Source organism: Lampetra fluviatilis, chromosome 50 (assembly GCF_964198595.1).
Source record: "Lampetra fluviatilis chromosome 50, kcLamFluv1.1, whole genome shotgun sequence".
NCBI lineage: Eukaryota > Metazoa > Chordata > Hyperoartia > Petromyzontiformes > Petromyzontidae > Lampetra > Lampetra fluviatilis.
In genome coordinates this window covers 5,132,841-5,149,437 of record NC_136324.1, presented here as the reverse complement: position 1 = coordinate 5,149,437, position 16,597 = coordinate 5,132,841, and the positions used below count along the sequence as shown (strand labels likewise).

Sequence of the window (16,597 nt, the reverse complement as noted above, 5' to 3'; positions counted from 1 at the left end):
CACGAGGGTGTCGGTGGCCAGCACCACGCCCGGTCGCCTTTGTCTCCCCAGTGGAGATGTTTTTACGCACTGCACCAGGTACTAATTTTAGGCTGAGTCGACCTAGGGGAAGCCCAGGACCAGTTTAGATAATCGTCACCGATGTTGGCCGTGAGCGGGAGAATCGAACTCGGGTCGCCAGGTTTGTAACACCGCTCCACTACCACTCCCACAACACACAGCCTCACAGCAGAACACCACAGGCTCAGCGACATTTGCCTCTAGAAATATGCCCACTCTTTCTATTCAGATGCAATCGCATGTTAACCCAATATACGTCCACATCGTATTGTATTGTGTGCAGCAGTCTTATCTCCAACAGACACACGAGAGTCTGAACAAAGCAGTCCTCTTAAAGCATAAACTTTATTCTTAAGTTTTTTTACCATTTGCAAAACAAAAAAGCTTTCGATTGTATCACTCCGCTCTGCAAACAAGTACGAGACACGGGTGCGAGGATGTAGTAGGCCGTGCGGTGTTAACGCGGCAACGCCGGGAATACTGCCGTTGTAGCGGTGGTGCAGATTCTCATGAGGGTGGTGGTGATTCTAGTGACGGTGTTTGGTGTGGGGAGATGTTCATGACGGCGGTGGCGGTTGTGGTTCTTGTCAGCGGCCTGGTTTAGCCGGGGCATGGGTGGTGGAAATGTGCCGCCGCCATCGGTTCCCTGCCGACCTCCAATCATCCCCCTGGCCGGGCGACTTTCCCGGCAGGATCTCAGTCGTCATCGATGGACGGCCTGATGGTTACTCCTCGTCGGATCTGGCCCCAGCCAATGAGCCTGCAACACACGGGACAACGCTCTTGTTACCGTGCAAACATTGCTCGCGTTACCGTGAGATTGACACTTGTGACATCGTGGGAACATTGCTCGTGTTACTGTCGAAACGATGCTCCAGTTACTGTGATAACCGACATGAGTGATACCGTGGGAATGATGCTCGGGTTACCAAAGGGTGCCCCGGTTCTAATCACGGAGCAGGCACCGGGCGTGAACCTATGCTACCTGGACGCAGAGGTCAGCACGAGGTCACGTCGATAAGAACAACACAACTCCCACAGCCTCGTCTGCCACTGCAACCCCCTGCCTGCATAACTCACGACGCGACACCGACATCCTGCGCGGCCCTCGTGCAAGCCACACCCGCCCGGATCGCCTTCGCTCGCGACGCTACTCACCGCCAATGCTTCTCCACGCGGCGGCTGAGCGCGATCTTCTCCCCAATCTCGGTGCACACGGGGTTCGTGAGCACGATCTTCGCCAGATCGGCCTTGACGGCCAGGACGCGTCCGCCGGTCGACAGCGAGCCGATGTTCACCATCAGCACCTCGTTCTTAGACAGCTTCTGGACCTGTGGAAGCAGAGCGCAGTGGGGGCGGGGGAGGTGTCATAACCGACTTTATCATGGGTGTGGCCCATTACCTCCAGTCCAGCGGCACACAAGGGAACATACCTGGGACTTCAAACCCCCCCCCCCCACAACAACATGCAACATGTTTGTTCAACTGGTTCAGAAATTGAACTGATATTGAGCGAATTGATTATTTATCGAATCAAACAGCCCAGCTGTTATCTTTATTCATGCAAATCATACATTCTATACAGTAAAAATGCAAATTATCAGCTATGCGAAACTTGCTCTGTGAGAAGCATATCGTGAAATTTATATTGCTTCGGATCAGTAGTGGACTACTTTGTCAGCAGGGGACAAAGTCATCGTTGTACTGCACTGTGCCCTATGACAGCAGCGGCCAAACCACAGCTCGTGAGCAGTTTGGCCGCTCCTGGTCAATTTTAAGTACAGCTTAACAAAGGACGCAGTGAAAACAAATCTGCGGAAGCGAGAACCACGAAGGGCACTCGCTCCTGGCAGCGATGCCAGACGCGAGTAATTCCCCGAGGCGCTCCCGCAGATATTTAAATTCAAAACTTCTCAGGCAACCAGTGCGAGTGAACTGGCCGCGTGACCGCCGCGCGTGTCGTGGCCGCGATCCACGCGACGACGTCGGCGTGCGGCGCGTGTGCGGCCACGGAGTTTGGCCACGCCCGCTGAACGACGCGGAGACGGTTCCGAGTGACTCACCTTGGCTCCCTTCTTGTCCCCCTCCGTGCGCACGCCCAGAAGTCGCCGCAGCAGGAAGTAGGAGATCTCGAGCTCCGTGTAGATGTCGGGCAGCGCCCCGACGGCACCCAGCACCTGGCCGACCATGCGGTCAGCACGGCACAGCGTCGGGTCGATCTTGGTGCCCACGCCTGCGTAAAGACAAAGATCCCCCATGGAGCCGCGCAGACTGCGTTGTGTGCGAGCGTACGAGTGCATGCGTGCATACGGACGTGTGCATCTGTCAGTCATGTCAGTCAACCCATAACACCAGGCTATAAATGCATCTATAGCTTGGCTTGAACGGCGCGGTGAATTAACCGGCATTTGGTGACGATTGGTGACTGTTGTTATTGCACGAGTGCGCGTGTACAGACAGCGTGCGTGCGTGCGCGACACGGACCGATGAGTCCCCCTGGGACTGCGAACTGCAGGTCGTTGTTTTCGGCGAACAGGGACACGATGCGGGAGAAGATGGGCTTGCACATGAGCTTCCCTTCGCTGTCCTTGGACACGATGCCCGGCCTCACCTCGATCTCCTGCCCAACCTGCAAGCGCACGTACGCACCTCTCAGCACGGCTGTACCGCCGAATCGCGATCGGCAATCCACTGCCAGATGAAGGCCTGCTCCCCCCCCCTCGCCCCAAACCGTTGCTGCCTCTCATGGTCCTGCGGTGTATGGATCCATCTCAAGATGCACAAATCTGCCTCAAGATGCAGCGCTCTCTCACCTTAAGCACCCCTCGCAGGATGCTGCCTCCTGCCACTCCACCCTTGAGGTCGTCCACCTCACAGCCCGGCTTGTTGACATCGAAGGATCGGATGACTGCGGGGGACATGGCACACATCTCGTCGTTATCATCGTCATCGTAATCATCACCGTCGTCGTCGTCATCATCATCATCATCACCCAACACGTATAACGTGCGGCAGTCTAGACAAGTGGAGGGAAGGGGTAGGGCATTGGCAGCTATCCCTATGCAAGACAAGGTGGTCGCAGCATAGGCCTGTGACCATTAGACTGCCCACACGCCTTCTGCTATCACTCACGATCAAGCCAAGTGAAACGGAGGTAGTCAGGTCACTCGAAGGTCGCGGCGACTCAGCTGCTACCGCAGCCACATGTGTCTCAGACTGGTCACCAACGACTCCACGATAAAACCAAACAAGCAATCTGGCAAGAGATTTGGCTGTAATCCAGTTGCACTCAAGATGCTATGTAAACCCGCGCCATAGAGCTGTGAACTGTAGTGAAGACGTTAGCAAGGAAACTCGTGGGGGAGGGCACGGAGGAACATGTACACCCCCACCGGCCACCCCACACCCCCACCCATGGGAGTGACACCGCCGTAACGCGGCAGAGGGCACCGCCGCCACCGCCGTGCCACCGTTCCTCACCAATGAGCCGCGGCTCGGAGATGAAGTCGCGCACGGGCACGGGGATCTTCTTGACGATGTACTCGCAGATCACCTCGATGTTGTACTTGAGCTGCGCCGAGATGGGGATGATGGGGGCGCCCTCCGCCACCGTCCCTGCACGCCGCCACGGGGGGGGGGGTATGTGGAGACACGCGGGGGACACGCGGGGAGATGAGTGTGTGATCACTTGTCATGCACGCAGGGTTTATAGACATCAGGCAAAACGGTATCTTCATCACCAACCACAATTTTTCATAATCCATGCCTACTAGCCCTGCCCGTACTGACCCCACCCACCTACGATGCCCACCAACCCACAGTGCCAGCCCTGCCCATTCTGGCCCTGCCTGCACAACTGACCCCACCCACACCATGGTGCAAGGCACTGGCGCTGCGTCTCCTCCCCACCCTTCTCGTCCTCCTCACCCTGCACGAACTTGAGGATCTGCTCGTACTGCTCGCGGGCCTGGCTCTCCTTCACCAAGTCGATCTTGTTCTGCAGGATCAGGATGTGCTTCAGCTTCATGATCTCGATGGCTGCCAGGTGCTCCGAGGTCTGGGGCTGTGGACACGATTCGTTGCCAGCTGTGTACACAAGCACACCATCATCGCCATCAGTTATCATTTTGTATCCGAGACACACGCACACACCATCATCAATCATTCTCTATCCAACACACACACAACATCATCAGCTATCATTCTCTATCACACGCCATCATCATCAGCTATTATTCTCTATCCAACACACGCACACACACCATCATCATCATCAATCATTCTCTTTCCAACATACAAACCATCATCACCGGGCATTAGCCATTGTCTATCCGCTGCTGCGCGTCAATCACAGGGGTTGTTTGAGCATAGTTCACCACGCTGGTCAGTGAAGATTGAAGGCAGCCCATTTGGTCTGGCCATCAGACACACACACATACAAATAACCCCTTTGTAGCCTGACAAGACTGTCGGGACAAGTGCTCTTAGACCTAGTTGGAGGGCTCTCGACCGATTAAGATATCACTCGCGACTGTGGTGCGTGAACTGCTGCACCACTGCCCCACCACCAAAGTCAGGACAGAATAATTTAAACACACACACACGGTATCGACACCCTAACCGTCCCACACACAGACGTGCGGACGAGACAGAGGGTGCTCGCCCCCCGAACCCAGCGCACCGATGAGCAGAAGGGCAGCGTCCATGACGGCTGCTCCGTTCAGCATGGTGGCCATCAAGATGTCGTGGCCTGGGCAATCTACAAACGAGACGTGCCTGAGGAGAGAGAAAGAGAGCACGTGCGGTCAGTGAGGGGGAGGGACACTGCGATTGCCGGCTATGATTACAAGCCATTTGCACACCCACTGGGACAATGCTACTGCTGCTACTGCTGCTACTGCTGCTACTGCTGCTACTGCAGCTACTGCTGCCACTACTGCTGCGGCGCACGAGTCCGTAGCAGCACACCGGACTTACAATCCCCAGCCGACGCGATGGGGCGAATTTATAAAATCCGCCTCCGCCTAACCCAGCGGTATAAACGGGTTCACTGCAGTTTGTTCATCGGCAGGTTGCGTACAGTGGGGACAGGCGTTCAGCCGTCACGGAAGAGTAGGCCAAGTACCCTCGAGAAGAACTGTCTTGAGCTGGGAGGGCGGTATGTATGTTTAACTTCTTTCGCGCCGTACGTAGCCAACCGTGCTAATCGGAGGTGTGCGAAGGCGGTGCGGGTAGCGTGTGTGAGAGGTAGTGGGTCAGCAGTATGGCTGTGTGAGCGGTGCGGCTGTGTGAGCGGTGTGGCTGGGTGAGCGGTGTGGCTGTGTGAGCGGTGTGGTGTGGCTATGTGAGCAGTGTGGCTATGTGAGCGGTGCGGCTGTGTGAGCGGTGTGGCTGGGTGAGCGGTGAGGCTGTGTGAGCTGTGTGGCTGGGTGAGCGGTGTGGCTGTGTGAGCGGTGTGGCTATGTGAGCAGTGTGGCTATGTGAGCGGTGCGGCTGTGTGAGCGGTGTGGCTGGGTGAGCGGTGCGGCTGTGTGAGCTGTGTGGTGTGGCTATGTGAGCGGTGTGGTGTGGCTGTGTGAGCAATATAGCCGGCTGGCCGGGCGATGCAGCGCTTACCGGATGAGGCGGAAGGTGCCGCGGGTGCCGGGGATGTCGGTGGGGAACTCGTCTGGTGTGCTGCTCCCGCACGAGCGGTAGCAGTCGGGCCGCGGGCAGCTGGGGTCCTCCAGCTTGTACACCTGGGAAGGGGATACACACGCAGCGATACACGTAGGGGTCACACACTTATGGTACACCTGGGAACAGGTATGCCATCAAAATGCTAGCATTGGCAAGATGACCACCAGTACCAGCAATAGCTGTGGGTGGTGACCCAGGATCGATTCAGATGTCACTCGCCATCGCTGCTAGCCAGGGATGTGAATCGAATTAGGGTAGTCGGGTGCATAGCACAGCGTGCTAACCACTGTGCCACCATGGTCTGATATACGAGATCTGTCTAAACTTTTCAAAGAGGGGCAACAGCCCGTGATGCACACCCCCCCACCACCATCGCTTCTGTGCAGCAGTGCGTCACGCTCCCCCTAGCGCACCTTGGCGTTGGCGTAGCCCAGCTTGATGGTGATGTTTCTCTCCAGCTCATTCTTGAAGCGCACAGTCTGCACGCCCGAGATGGCCTTCACCACCGTCGACTTCCCGTGGGCCACGTGCCCGATGGTACCTGCATGCGGCATCAACCATCATCAGCGACATCATAATCGCCACAATCGCAACCACCACCACATTGACCGACAGCCAACAACCATCATCGACGACATCATCACCATCATTAGCGATATCACCATGACCACAACTTAAATACCTTCACAAATGGCACCACCATCACTGACATCATTATGAAAGAAGTTTTTATTTTGGCATATTTGCATGTTGCTTTTCACGATTAAGTTTTCCAAAAGCAGAGCAACTTGTTTTCATCCCCCTCACTTTTTATCTCGGTCCACCTTTAATAACCATCCTAGGAACACACACTCTGATGTGTTTTGCAGTTGTGTCCGATTAATACACTTCCAATTGACTAGCAAATTGTTTTGCTCATTTATCAATTTATCTTTGTCCCAAATTTGAAGCCATTAAAATGTTTTAACATCATGTCCAACAGTAATGCATTATCTATAAAAATTCAGGATCTTACGTGGAATGTTGTTTTCCTCAAATCTCTAATGTTGGCATTCATTTACGGTAACTTCCTTATTTTCTCACCAAGGTGCTCCGTGCCTTATTCTTGTGAAATAGCTTACGGCTAAATGTTTTTTACCCTTGTCAACAAATACAATCAGTCCAAGTTGTGCTGGACACCCCTTAGTCAATCAAATCGCAAGTGGTGGGGAATTTGTCAAGATCTCCCGAACGCCCAGTCAGCCAACCACACACAACACGCACACTCTAGGCATCCTCTCATAATCTCCGGCTTCCACCACAGCCTACAATTGTGGCTGCATCAGCAAACCACACGGTTGCATCGATGTTCCAAAGCATGTGGAACAACCGTCAACAACATCACCATGTTTACAGCGCACAAGTCAAAAGCTGGCTCCACTTTGGAAGAAAAAAATTGGGGAAAAAGTGCGGGAAGGCTGCCCCCACATGACAGCGAATAATTGCAGGAAGAAAAACAATGACAATTTACAATGCACTGTCAATCCACTGCTGGATGAACGCCTCCACACACATTCCAGTCATGGGGGTTGTTTGATTATACTTCACCACACCGGTCAGTGCAAGTTAGTAGCAGCAGGCTGTTCAGGATGGGTCCAGAGGTCTATAACGTTACACAGTGGCCAGGAACGATGCGCCAGTGTTTAGATCATGGCTGGTGATGATAATAATGATGTTAGAGGCTAGGGCTACCACCACTTGGATGCACGAGTGTTTCACGGCATGATGCTTTGAGTCCAGAGGGATTGCATCACAAGGCGGGCGCGCAAGTTTGCGCCACATCCTCCGCCACCCCGCGTGCCCCCATCGCCGCCCTTACCGATGTTGATGGTGGCTTGTCTGCTGATCACCTCGGGTGACAGCGGCGTGAGTTTCCCCACGTCCTGCAAGCGAGTGCGGAGAGACAAATACGGAAAGCGGTGAGTGACGAACCACGAACGTGAGATGGGGGAGGGGCTTGGTGTAAAGACTGAGCCTCAAGTCCACAATGGTAATCAAAGTTTCATTGTTCCACGCGATTCTGATGTATACCCAGTTAATTATTTAACTATGTTCTCTTTTGTCAATTTGGTTACTCTAGTCACTCTTGAGATAAGAGTATCATCCTTCTTACCTGATTACACGAATACAATTTTAAACCGACCAAAACCGTGCATTTCTGAGACCAACGAGACCCAATTGCATATCCAATTTCCACGAGACCTCGGGTCAATCATAATTAAAAATGACAGCATTGTTTGCCGAAATTACAATCGACAGTTACAGTACGACTGCAATTCACTTCGTCAGATCGGCCGTGAAATCGGCCTCATCACGCAGGCGGCCTCCGACAGCGTGAAGCGTGGATACTCAGGTGAGACTCCTACAGAACTCGGTACGCGCCTACCCTACCTGGATGGGTCAGCCGACACACTCGGTCTCACACGACCCAATGAGACCCGACCACAGCCGACCTCGGCCCTACGCGACACGACCACGCCGGCATTCCAGCCATAAAATCTCATACCCTACCCAGTCGAACCATACTCGAAACCAAACTGATCCCCTCTCGATCCAGCCCTTCGCTTGCCCGACCATTCCCAACCAAACCCAGTCTGACCATAACTCGACTCAGCCATATCTCACGAGTCCCATCAGAACCATACCCACATAGCTGACCTAACCACACGTTAACCCATTCTAACCGACCGTTTTAAACCCGACCCAACCCAGCTCTACCCTACCATACCCACAACGGGACCCAGCCTCAAGCGGACCCGCTGCCCAGACCTCACCCATTCTTGACCCATCCTATTCACACTACCCTACTGCTAACCACATCACCCAACTTCCAACCACACCACCCAAACGCTAACCACACCACCCCGAACCAGCCAACACCACCCCAACCCCGAACCCACACCACCTCAACCCCTACCCACACCACCCCAACCCCTACTCGCCTCAACCCCTACCCGCCCCAACCCCTACCCACACCGCCCCAACCCCTACCCACACCACCCCAATCCCTACCCACACCACCCCAACCCCTACCCACACCGCCCCAAACCAGGCCCCGCACAATCAATGGCGAGGCCTACACGCGGCCCGGCCTCCTCCACCTCAATCCACAACCGCGCGTGGCCGGACCGATGGAGCCGCCACCGCCGCCGCTGTTGCCGCCGCTGCCGGCCTTGTGATCGTGAGTGTCTATGACGCGAGTGGTGTGGATGAGGGAGCCGCACCAGGGAGGACAGGTCCTGCCGAGAGAGACGCGCCGCGACCACGACGCCTGCAGCGCCTCCACCCTCCTCCCCCGCCATCTTAGCAGTGGCGGCAGCAAGCGAGAGCCGGCGGAATCGCGTCGATTCGTTTAGTTCGATTACACTCGAATCGATCCGGCCCCCCCCTCCACGCCTGTTACGACAGCGGTACGCAACGCCGCCGCCGCCGCCGCCGGAATCGATTCCCTTGCATCGCGGTGCGCGGTGGAGCTAATCGTTACTGTGAACGGGGGTTGGCTTCGGAGGGAATCGATTGCGGTAATCGTTTGTTTGAGATTCGGGTTGATCGGCTGCAGTGAGGGCGAGAGTACCTCGCCTACTCCCGATAAAAGTTAAATAAATGAGGTCTTTATTATTTATAAATGTCACTGTTTCGTGCAAAAAGATAACATTCAAAGTGCTGTACAGATAAAAAAAAACATGTTGAAGGACTAAATCGCAAGAAGAATAAAAGCAATGTTTAAACACGAACAAAATTACATTATAATAAATTGCTATCGAGGGCATATTACAAAAATGAACACTGAAATAATCTTAAGAAAGTTTAAAAAGTTGAGTTTTTAGATGTAACTTTAAATTGCTTAATGATTGCGAAGCCCTTAAGAGCCACTCAACAACAACACCGGCTGTGGCTTAAATATAACGTGTATATTAAATAGGCGACGTTTCGGGCACTGGCCCCTTCAAAGGAAACCAACCAGTGACCGTGTCTCATGTTAATGCCACACAGAGTGTTGCTATTATTGACCGGTGTGTCGAATTGGGGGGCTTTTTTATCCACAAGCTGCCAATTTGCAAGCAGGACTCTGAATCGTGAATCCCATTATCTTCTTGGTTCTTTCGGTAAAGTCACGTAGAAGGGAAATACTAAAATAATAAAAATAAAACATAATAAAATAGAATTGTATTTTATTAGAACCAAGAAGATGAATCCCTGCAAGTCACGAAAAGTTTAAATTGAAAAATCCCATTATCGTTTGAAGTCACAAATATAATCGATAACTTTTGATTCCTAAGCCCAAAGTTGCCTCATTATTTGGGGGCGGCCGCGGCGCGCCTGATTTTTTTTTCACCGGCACCGAAATAATTAATTATAGATTTGAAGCTTTCGTGACAGCAAGGATTCATACTCTTTGTTTTTTTCGGTAAAGTCACGTAGGTAAAAAAATGAAATAAATTAAGTGACACACAGTGACACACTTAAGCGGTTGTACTTTCGCTAAGTTGTCCCCGCCTGAAGAAGGACGCTTGTGTTGCGCCCGAAACGTCGTGATTCAATTTATTTTTATTTACCTACGTGACTTTACCTCACAACCGCGTGCCCCCCACTAATTATTTTACCTCACAACCTCGTGCCCCCACTAATTATTTTACCTCACAACCTCGTGCCCCCACTAATTATTTTACCTCAAAACCGCGTGCCCCCCACTAATTATTTTACCTCAAAACCGCGTGCCCCTCACTAATTATTTTACCTCAAAACCGTGTACCCCCCGCTAATTATTTTACCTCACAACCGCGTGCCCCCCACTTATATTTTACCTCACAACCGCGTGCCCCCCATTAATTAGTTTACCTCACAACCGCGTGCCCCCCCCCCCCACTAATTATTTTACCTCAACCGCGTGCCCCCCACTAATTATTTTACCTCACAACCGCGTGCCCCCCATTAATTATTTTACCTCACAACCGCGTGCCCCCCCCCCCCCACTAATTATTTTACCTCAACCGCGTACCCCCCACTAATTATTTTACCTCACAACCGCGTGCCCCCCCTAATTATTTTACCTGAACCGCGTGCCTCCCCGCTAATTATTTTACCTCACAACCGCGTGCCCCCCACCCCCTAATTATTTTACCATGTAACACCTCAGTGCGATTTACATTTTAAATTTTTATTTTTACTTTTTATTAACTTTATTTCTTTTTTATTATTGTTTATATCTCCGTGACTTTACCGAAAGAACCATAGAATGCGATTATAATTTTAGTTTTTCAAGTTCAGCATTTTAATTGGTTTCGACATTTGCGGGTGAATTTTGGAAGGACCCCGACTTGGCAGTGGGGTCAGGCAGCTGCGCGGGCAGCCCCGTGCCGGCATGGGGAGCACGTGGGTGGGACATGCCGACTCGCATTCTCCGCTGTCCACTGCTGGATGAAGGCCTCTTTCTCTCTCACCGGCCGTGTCGCTCTCGGGGGATTGTTTGACCATACTTCACCGCCCCGGTTATCCTTAGCGTCAACGCCTTTATCATCCGACAGATCGTACTTCCAAGGCGTTGCGCAGCGTGGGAGAGCAGGCCGAATATAGCGTCTGGACGGAGCGCGCTCTTTTAGACTTCTTACAATCAAACCCAACGCGTTTTGTCAATAACTTTGCACGTGGCCTTAACAGGAGACGTAATATGCGACGTTTCGGGCAGTGCCCCTTGATTTATGTGCCCTGAAGGTGCCATTACCCGGAATGTTGGCTGTTGTATATGTTTCAAGGCCACACACTGGTGCCATTCACGGATGTGCGGGAGTTGTGAACTGCGCTTTTTGCACCAATGCCAACGCAGCATCGCCAGATACTGTGGTACAAGGCCCTAGCCATGGAGTCAACATTGGGGGGGACCAAATCTTCCAAGGGGTCTAGGGCCCCCCCCCCCCCCAGAAAAAAAATATAAATTTGAAAACTAATTTCCTGCCTAAAATATTTAAAAAAATACACATGGGATGGACTTTTTTTTTTACAATAATGTCTAATAGTGTATTGTATTACATTGCTGTTTTTTCTTTGTTACCGCTTCTTGTTTCATTGTATGTAATGGCAGAGATTAGGGATTAATAAACTACAACCATAACCACAATCATATAAACAGAAATCTATGCATTGTTATATGAAGACAAGTCTAGATATTGTGGCCAAGGTTTAGCAAATTGTTTTTATTTACATAGCATAGCAATTATAATTTTTTGCAAATATGATTTATAGCAATATATTGGGGGGGACATTTTGAGCATATTTGCATATTCAATAGATGTGTCCCTCCAAATATATATTATAATTACGGCTCTGCTGTGGTATAACCGGTAAGGAAATATCTCACCAATGAGATGCTTCCCCAGTCGCAGTCATGTAATCTCCCGCACGTTTTTAAACTACAATCTTTTTTTCATAATATATATTTTTGGGTTAGATCGTGTAAATGTAAATGTGGTGTCGTTAAACCCGCCGCCACCCGACACAGCCAATTAGGGGTTGTCACGTAAACGGAACATGCCAATTCGTTACTCGTATAGCACGCTGGTGTGTCGGAGAGTAAATCCACAACATTTGCAATTCGAGTACGACGTTTCGCCAGTAATTTCAACTCGCATCAGGTGACAGCCATATTTGTGGAGAAATCCTGTTTAAATTTCGATTTTAAGCTTTCGTGACTGCAGGGATTCATTTTCTTGGTTCTTTCGGTAAAATCACGTAGAAGGGAAATAATAGGAAAATTATTTTATGTTTTATTTTTATTATTTTATTATTTCCCTTCTATGTGACTTTACCGAAAGAACCAAGATGATAAATCCTGTTTAGTTCTTAAATGTACTTTTTTTTTGAGCTATGCAGATTTTTTTTTCAAAAACGACCTGGCCACAAATGATCGCTCAACAAAGTGGCTTAACATGTGGGCATTCATAGCAACCAAGTACTCAACATCCAGCCCCGAGACCTCTTAATTCATGGCAGTCAAAACGTGGTGCCGATGATGGAGAGTGGCTCTGAAGATCGCTGTGGTCGGTAGAACCCAATGACAACGGTAAGAGGACCACGGCCTCCGTATATGTGACCCGTGCTCGCAGTGCCTCGATCTTTCCTGGCCGTGACCTTTATTATCGAGGACACCGAGGGGTGGTGCTCATCAAAAAATGGTAAAACAAAAGTTTTGGTTGCGCTCCTGAGTTGTTTTGCTTCGTTCCGCTGCGTGATCCTCTTTTTTTTTTCAACTGCAACTCGACTCGCGCTCCCAACACCAGCCACGAGGGGGTGACGATGTTCCAAAAATCGGCATCTGTTTTCATTTGTACGGCTCCCAGCACAACAGGCACGCCAACGGACCTGTAATGTCGACGTGCTGACGTCAGGATTGGTCCTCAATATGGGCCTCCCCTCTTCAAGATCCCTTGGGGAATGTCTTACACAGGTGGTCACGTGGCTCTCGCAAACATAACCACACTGGTTACACATACAAAAAGGCGTTTATTACAAAAACAGCAGCAGCCTTGACGGTGTTGACGCAGCTGTAATCTCGAGCCGCTCAGCGCATAGAAAACTAGAGACGACTTTCAAAACAATAAATAACCGGAGCGAAGTTTGGCCCACACTCTTGGCAAACCCAGCCCGGGGCTCGACGCAGTCCGGTACATTTTTGGTGACACTAGGCTTAAACAAAGTAGGAGAGCTGGCTCAAGAATTTAAATAACGATAAACCAATACGAGCTGAAGTTGAATAAAAACTGCTACCGAAAAATTGTAAGTCCTCTTCCCGAAAGGGAATGTCAGCCGGTTTAGTGCGCCCTGATCTAACTAAACCGTCCTGGCCAAACCAAATCGACACGTAGGTTTATGAAATCACAGGTGCTGTGGTGGCGGCTCACTTGAAGCGTTCTACTCAAAACGGGGCGAAAACTTTTAATCGTTTCCATAAGTTTTGGTCACATCGGTGTGGCTCAACCGATTTATCTTCTCAGGCTAAAGGGGCTACAATCTCGTATAAACGCTGCACGTGGAAAAAATAAGTCATAAAAAAAACACGCACAGGCATTAAATGCGAGTCTTGCCACTGTAGTGCTTTACCCTGAACCAGGGCCGCACGGAGGTGCCTGTTGTGTGCCCCGTGGGGCCCAATTATCCATTAGCTCGGGGGCAAATTTTCACTTTTTAGGCGCCCCACCTCCGATCGGCCCTGCCATAAACCCTGAAACGGACGAGGCTGGCACCGCCGCCCTCCGAGCGGCCGGCTCGATCACGAACCCGGCCGGCGGCACCACCGCCCATCGTGAACCGCCGCGCACCGTGCCAGGAGCGGTGAGGCTGCTTCGGGGAGACCCCAGTGAGGGGGATGAAACACCTCCACACCGCCCCCCCCCCCCCCCGAACAAGGGCCCCAACAAAAGGGGAGGGGGACCCCATCAGAGACCCTGCATACAAAAATATACACCGCGTAAATAATCTCGGTTTCACTGCCACGCGGCAAACTTTTCTCGAGTTGTGGGGGGGGCGGGGGGGGGGGGCGTGCAGCGCCCCGAACGTGTGGATGAAAAAGGTCACTTGGAGGGAGCTCGGAAGTTGTTCTGCGATGTCCTCTTCTGCAGGACACGAGGCGATGGGACTGCTTCCTGTGCGAGTTCCTCAAGGATGCTACGTCTCGTGGCGCCACGAGCCCGACAGCTCACGGAGGACGCGGACGTTCGCCGAATACAAACAACGCTGTCATGATCGCGACTCGGTACTTCTCGAGATCCACTCGTCTCGGCCGGACGCGGCGACCCCGAGTCTCCTGGTTTTGTCCCAAGTTTCCATTGTTGAAAACAAAATGGAAATAAATGAACACGACGGGCGTACGCACACGCACGCGCGCGCACGTACATACAGTCCACGTACGCACACGCGTGTGCATGCGTCCTTATCAAGAAAATGGGGACCCGCGGGACACGGAGAGCGCCGGCGTCGTCGTTACAGACTCACGTCCAGCACCCCGAAGAACCGCTCCTCACTCGTCACCGAACTCAGGCTCTGGTCGCTGAAGTCCCGGGCCAGCTCGGAGGTGAAGTCTCCCGTGAGGGCCCGAGCTAGCGGCCTGTGGCCCCCCGCTCCCCCCACGTGACCCCCCGTGGCACACCGCGCCCCGGTATCAGATGGCGGCGGCGGAGCGCCGTCGCACAGGAAGGTGCTCTGCAGGCGCCGCTCCAGCTCACGCATGAAGCTGGAAGAGTCCAGCGCCGGGCTGGCGGGGGCGGCACCGTCATGGCCGCCCCGACACCGCGTCGGCGACTGTCGCTCGTCGCCGGGTGACAGTCGCCTGTCGCCTACTCCACCTCCTCCTCCCTCTCGTACTCCTCCTCCCTCTCGTACTCCACCTCCTCCTCCCTCTCGTACTCCTCCTCTGTCTCCTCCGTCTCTGGACGTATTTTCTCTGGGGTTGTCTGTGGGGTAATCCCGTTGCCACGTCCGCTTGGGACGGTGCTCCCAGCCGCGCCCGTCCGTGTCCCCGGATCTGCGTGGATTGTCCCCGCTGTCCCGTGTCCCCGGGGCCGAGCACGAAGCGCCGGCCGGCTGAGACGGGCGAGCGGCCCGGGGTGACTCGGGGTGGCCGGCGTCCGGGTCCGACGCGCAGCTCCGCGATGACTCTGCGGAAATGACCGACGTCAGGGGTTGCCGTGCGTCCCTGTAGAGCTCGGTGATAGGGGTTCAGAGGTATGGGTTTGGGGTTTGGGTTGTAAGATCGGGGCGGCCCCCGTGCAAGCCCTACCCTGCTTGTGCAGCGCCGCCCGGCCCCCCCTCAGCGCTGCGAGGCGTTGACCCCCATAGGGGACGTACTCCCCGTGACACCCGTGGGGGGTCCCGTGACCCCCCCAGCGCGACCCGTGGGCCCCCCGGGCCCCGGCCTTGAGAAGCTGCTCAACCATCCGCACGACGCGCAGCTTCCGCTCCAGAGAGCTGCGCGCACACGCGTACAGGCGCACGCACACACGTACAGGCACACGCATACAGGCGCACGCACACACGTATGTGTGCACGTAGCGACGCACACGTATACACATCGCAAACACACGTAGAGATACACAATATGCACGTCACGACGAATCACACGTGCATGGACACGTATTGTGTACGCGCATGCACGGACGCACACATTCTGATGATGCACATGTCAGTGCGTTGATGCAGATACGTACGCGCTCATACACACGCGCTTACGATGTGGGGTGGTGTTACATCATGGTGTGGGGTGGCGCAGTGTGGCGTGGGGTTGCGTGGTGTGGTGGGGGGTGGCGCGGGGTGATGGGGGGTGGCGCGGGGTGATGGGGGGTAGCGTGGTGTGGTGGGGGGTGGCGTGGTGTGGTGGGGGGTGATGGGGGGTGGCGCGGGGTGATGGGGGGTGGCGCGGTGTGGTGGGGGGTGGCGCGGGGTGACGGGGGGTGGCGCGGTGTGGCTTGGGGTGGCGCGGGGTGATGGGGGGTGGCGCGGGGTGATGGGGGGTGGCGCGGGGTGACGGGGGGTGGCGGGGGGTGGCGGGGGGTGGCGTGGTGTTGGCGTGCGATGCGCGCACTCACGGACTGCACACATGGAACGCTGCCTCGGGGCGGCCCTCCGTCTCGGAGCGCACGTGGATCACCTCCCAGATGCAGCTGATTCCATCGTCTGGGAGGGAGCAGGGGGGTGGGGGGGGGGGCGTTACAGGTAGGGAGCAGGGAGAATGAGGTAGCCACGGAGTCCAACGTTACATTCGCGGTAGGTCAACGACCTGAAAAAATATTCCCACGCCCGGCACACCACACCCAGCACACCGCTTGCCGTT

The 16,597-nt window shown here is 53.6% G+C and overlaps 2 protein-coding genes across 2 annotated transcripts in view; both read right to left on the bottom strand.

Moving 5' to 3' along the window:
- Positions 1 to 386: 386 nt before the first annotated feature.
- On the bottom strand, positions 387 to 9,111 carry LOC144948648 (eukaryotic translation initiation factor 2 subunit 3). Its single transcript, XM_078878275.1, has 12 exons — positions 9,003 to 9,111; positions 7,598 to 7,661; positions 6,153 to 6,280; positions 5,677 to 5,798; positions 4,742 to 4,836; positions 3,988 to 4,146; positions 3,541 to 3,675; positions 2,874 to 2,968; positions 2,545 to 2,689; positions 2,124 to 2,293; positions 1,219 to 1,391; positions 387 to 820 (listed from the first exon to the last, which is right to left on the bottom strand). Exons 1-12 carry the CDS (start codon positions 9,078 to 9,080, stop codon positions 757 to 759), a joined length of 1,428 nt encoding a protein of 475 aa, XP_078734401.1. The 5' UTR covers positions 9,081 to 9,111; the 3' UTR covers positions 387 to 756.
- Positions 9,112 to 14,751: 5,640 nt separating this feature from the next.
- Positions 14,752 to 16,597, bottom strand: part of LOC144948550 (uncharacterized) — a 48,019-nt gene continuing 46,173 nt past the window's right edge. The window contains exons 26-28 of the mRNA XM_078878118.1: positions 16,353 to 16,440; positions 15,548 to 15,735; positions 14,752 to 15,425 (exon numbers count right to left, since the gene is read on the bottom strand). Of these exons, the coding sequence (XP_078734244.1) occupies positions 14,752 to 15,425; positions 15,548 to 15,735; positions 16,353 to 16,440 (950 nt within the window). The remainder of the gene's footprint in view (positions 15,426 to 15,547; positions 15,736 to 16,352; positions 16,441 to 16,597) is intronic.

Coding starts and splice junctions, on each gene's coding strand:
- LOC144948648 (XM_078878275.1), bottom strand. CDS start 9,080: ATGGCGGGGGAGGAGGGTGGAGGCGCTGCAGGCGTCGTGGTCGCGGCG. Junction 2,969..3,540: donor CTCCGAGCCGCGGCTCATTG/GTGAGGAACGGT, acceptor TGTCCCCCGCAG/TCATCCGATCCTTCGATGTC. Junction 2,690..2,873: donor TCCTGCGAGGGGTGCTTAAG/GTGAGAGAGCGC, acceptor GTGCGCTTGCAG/GTTGGGCAGGAGATCGAGGT.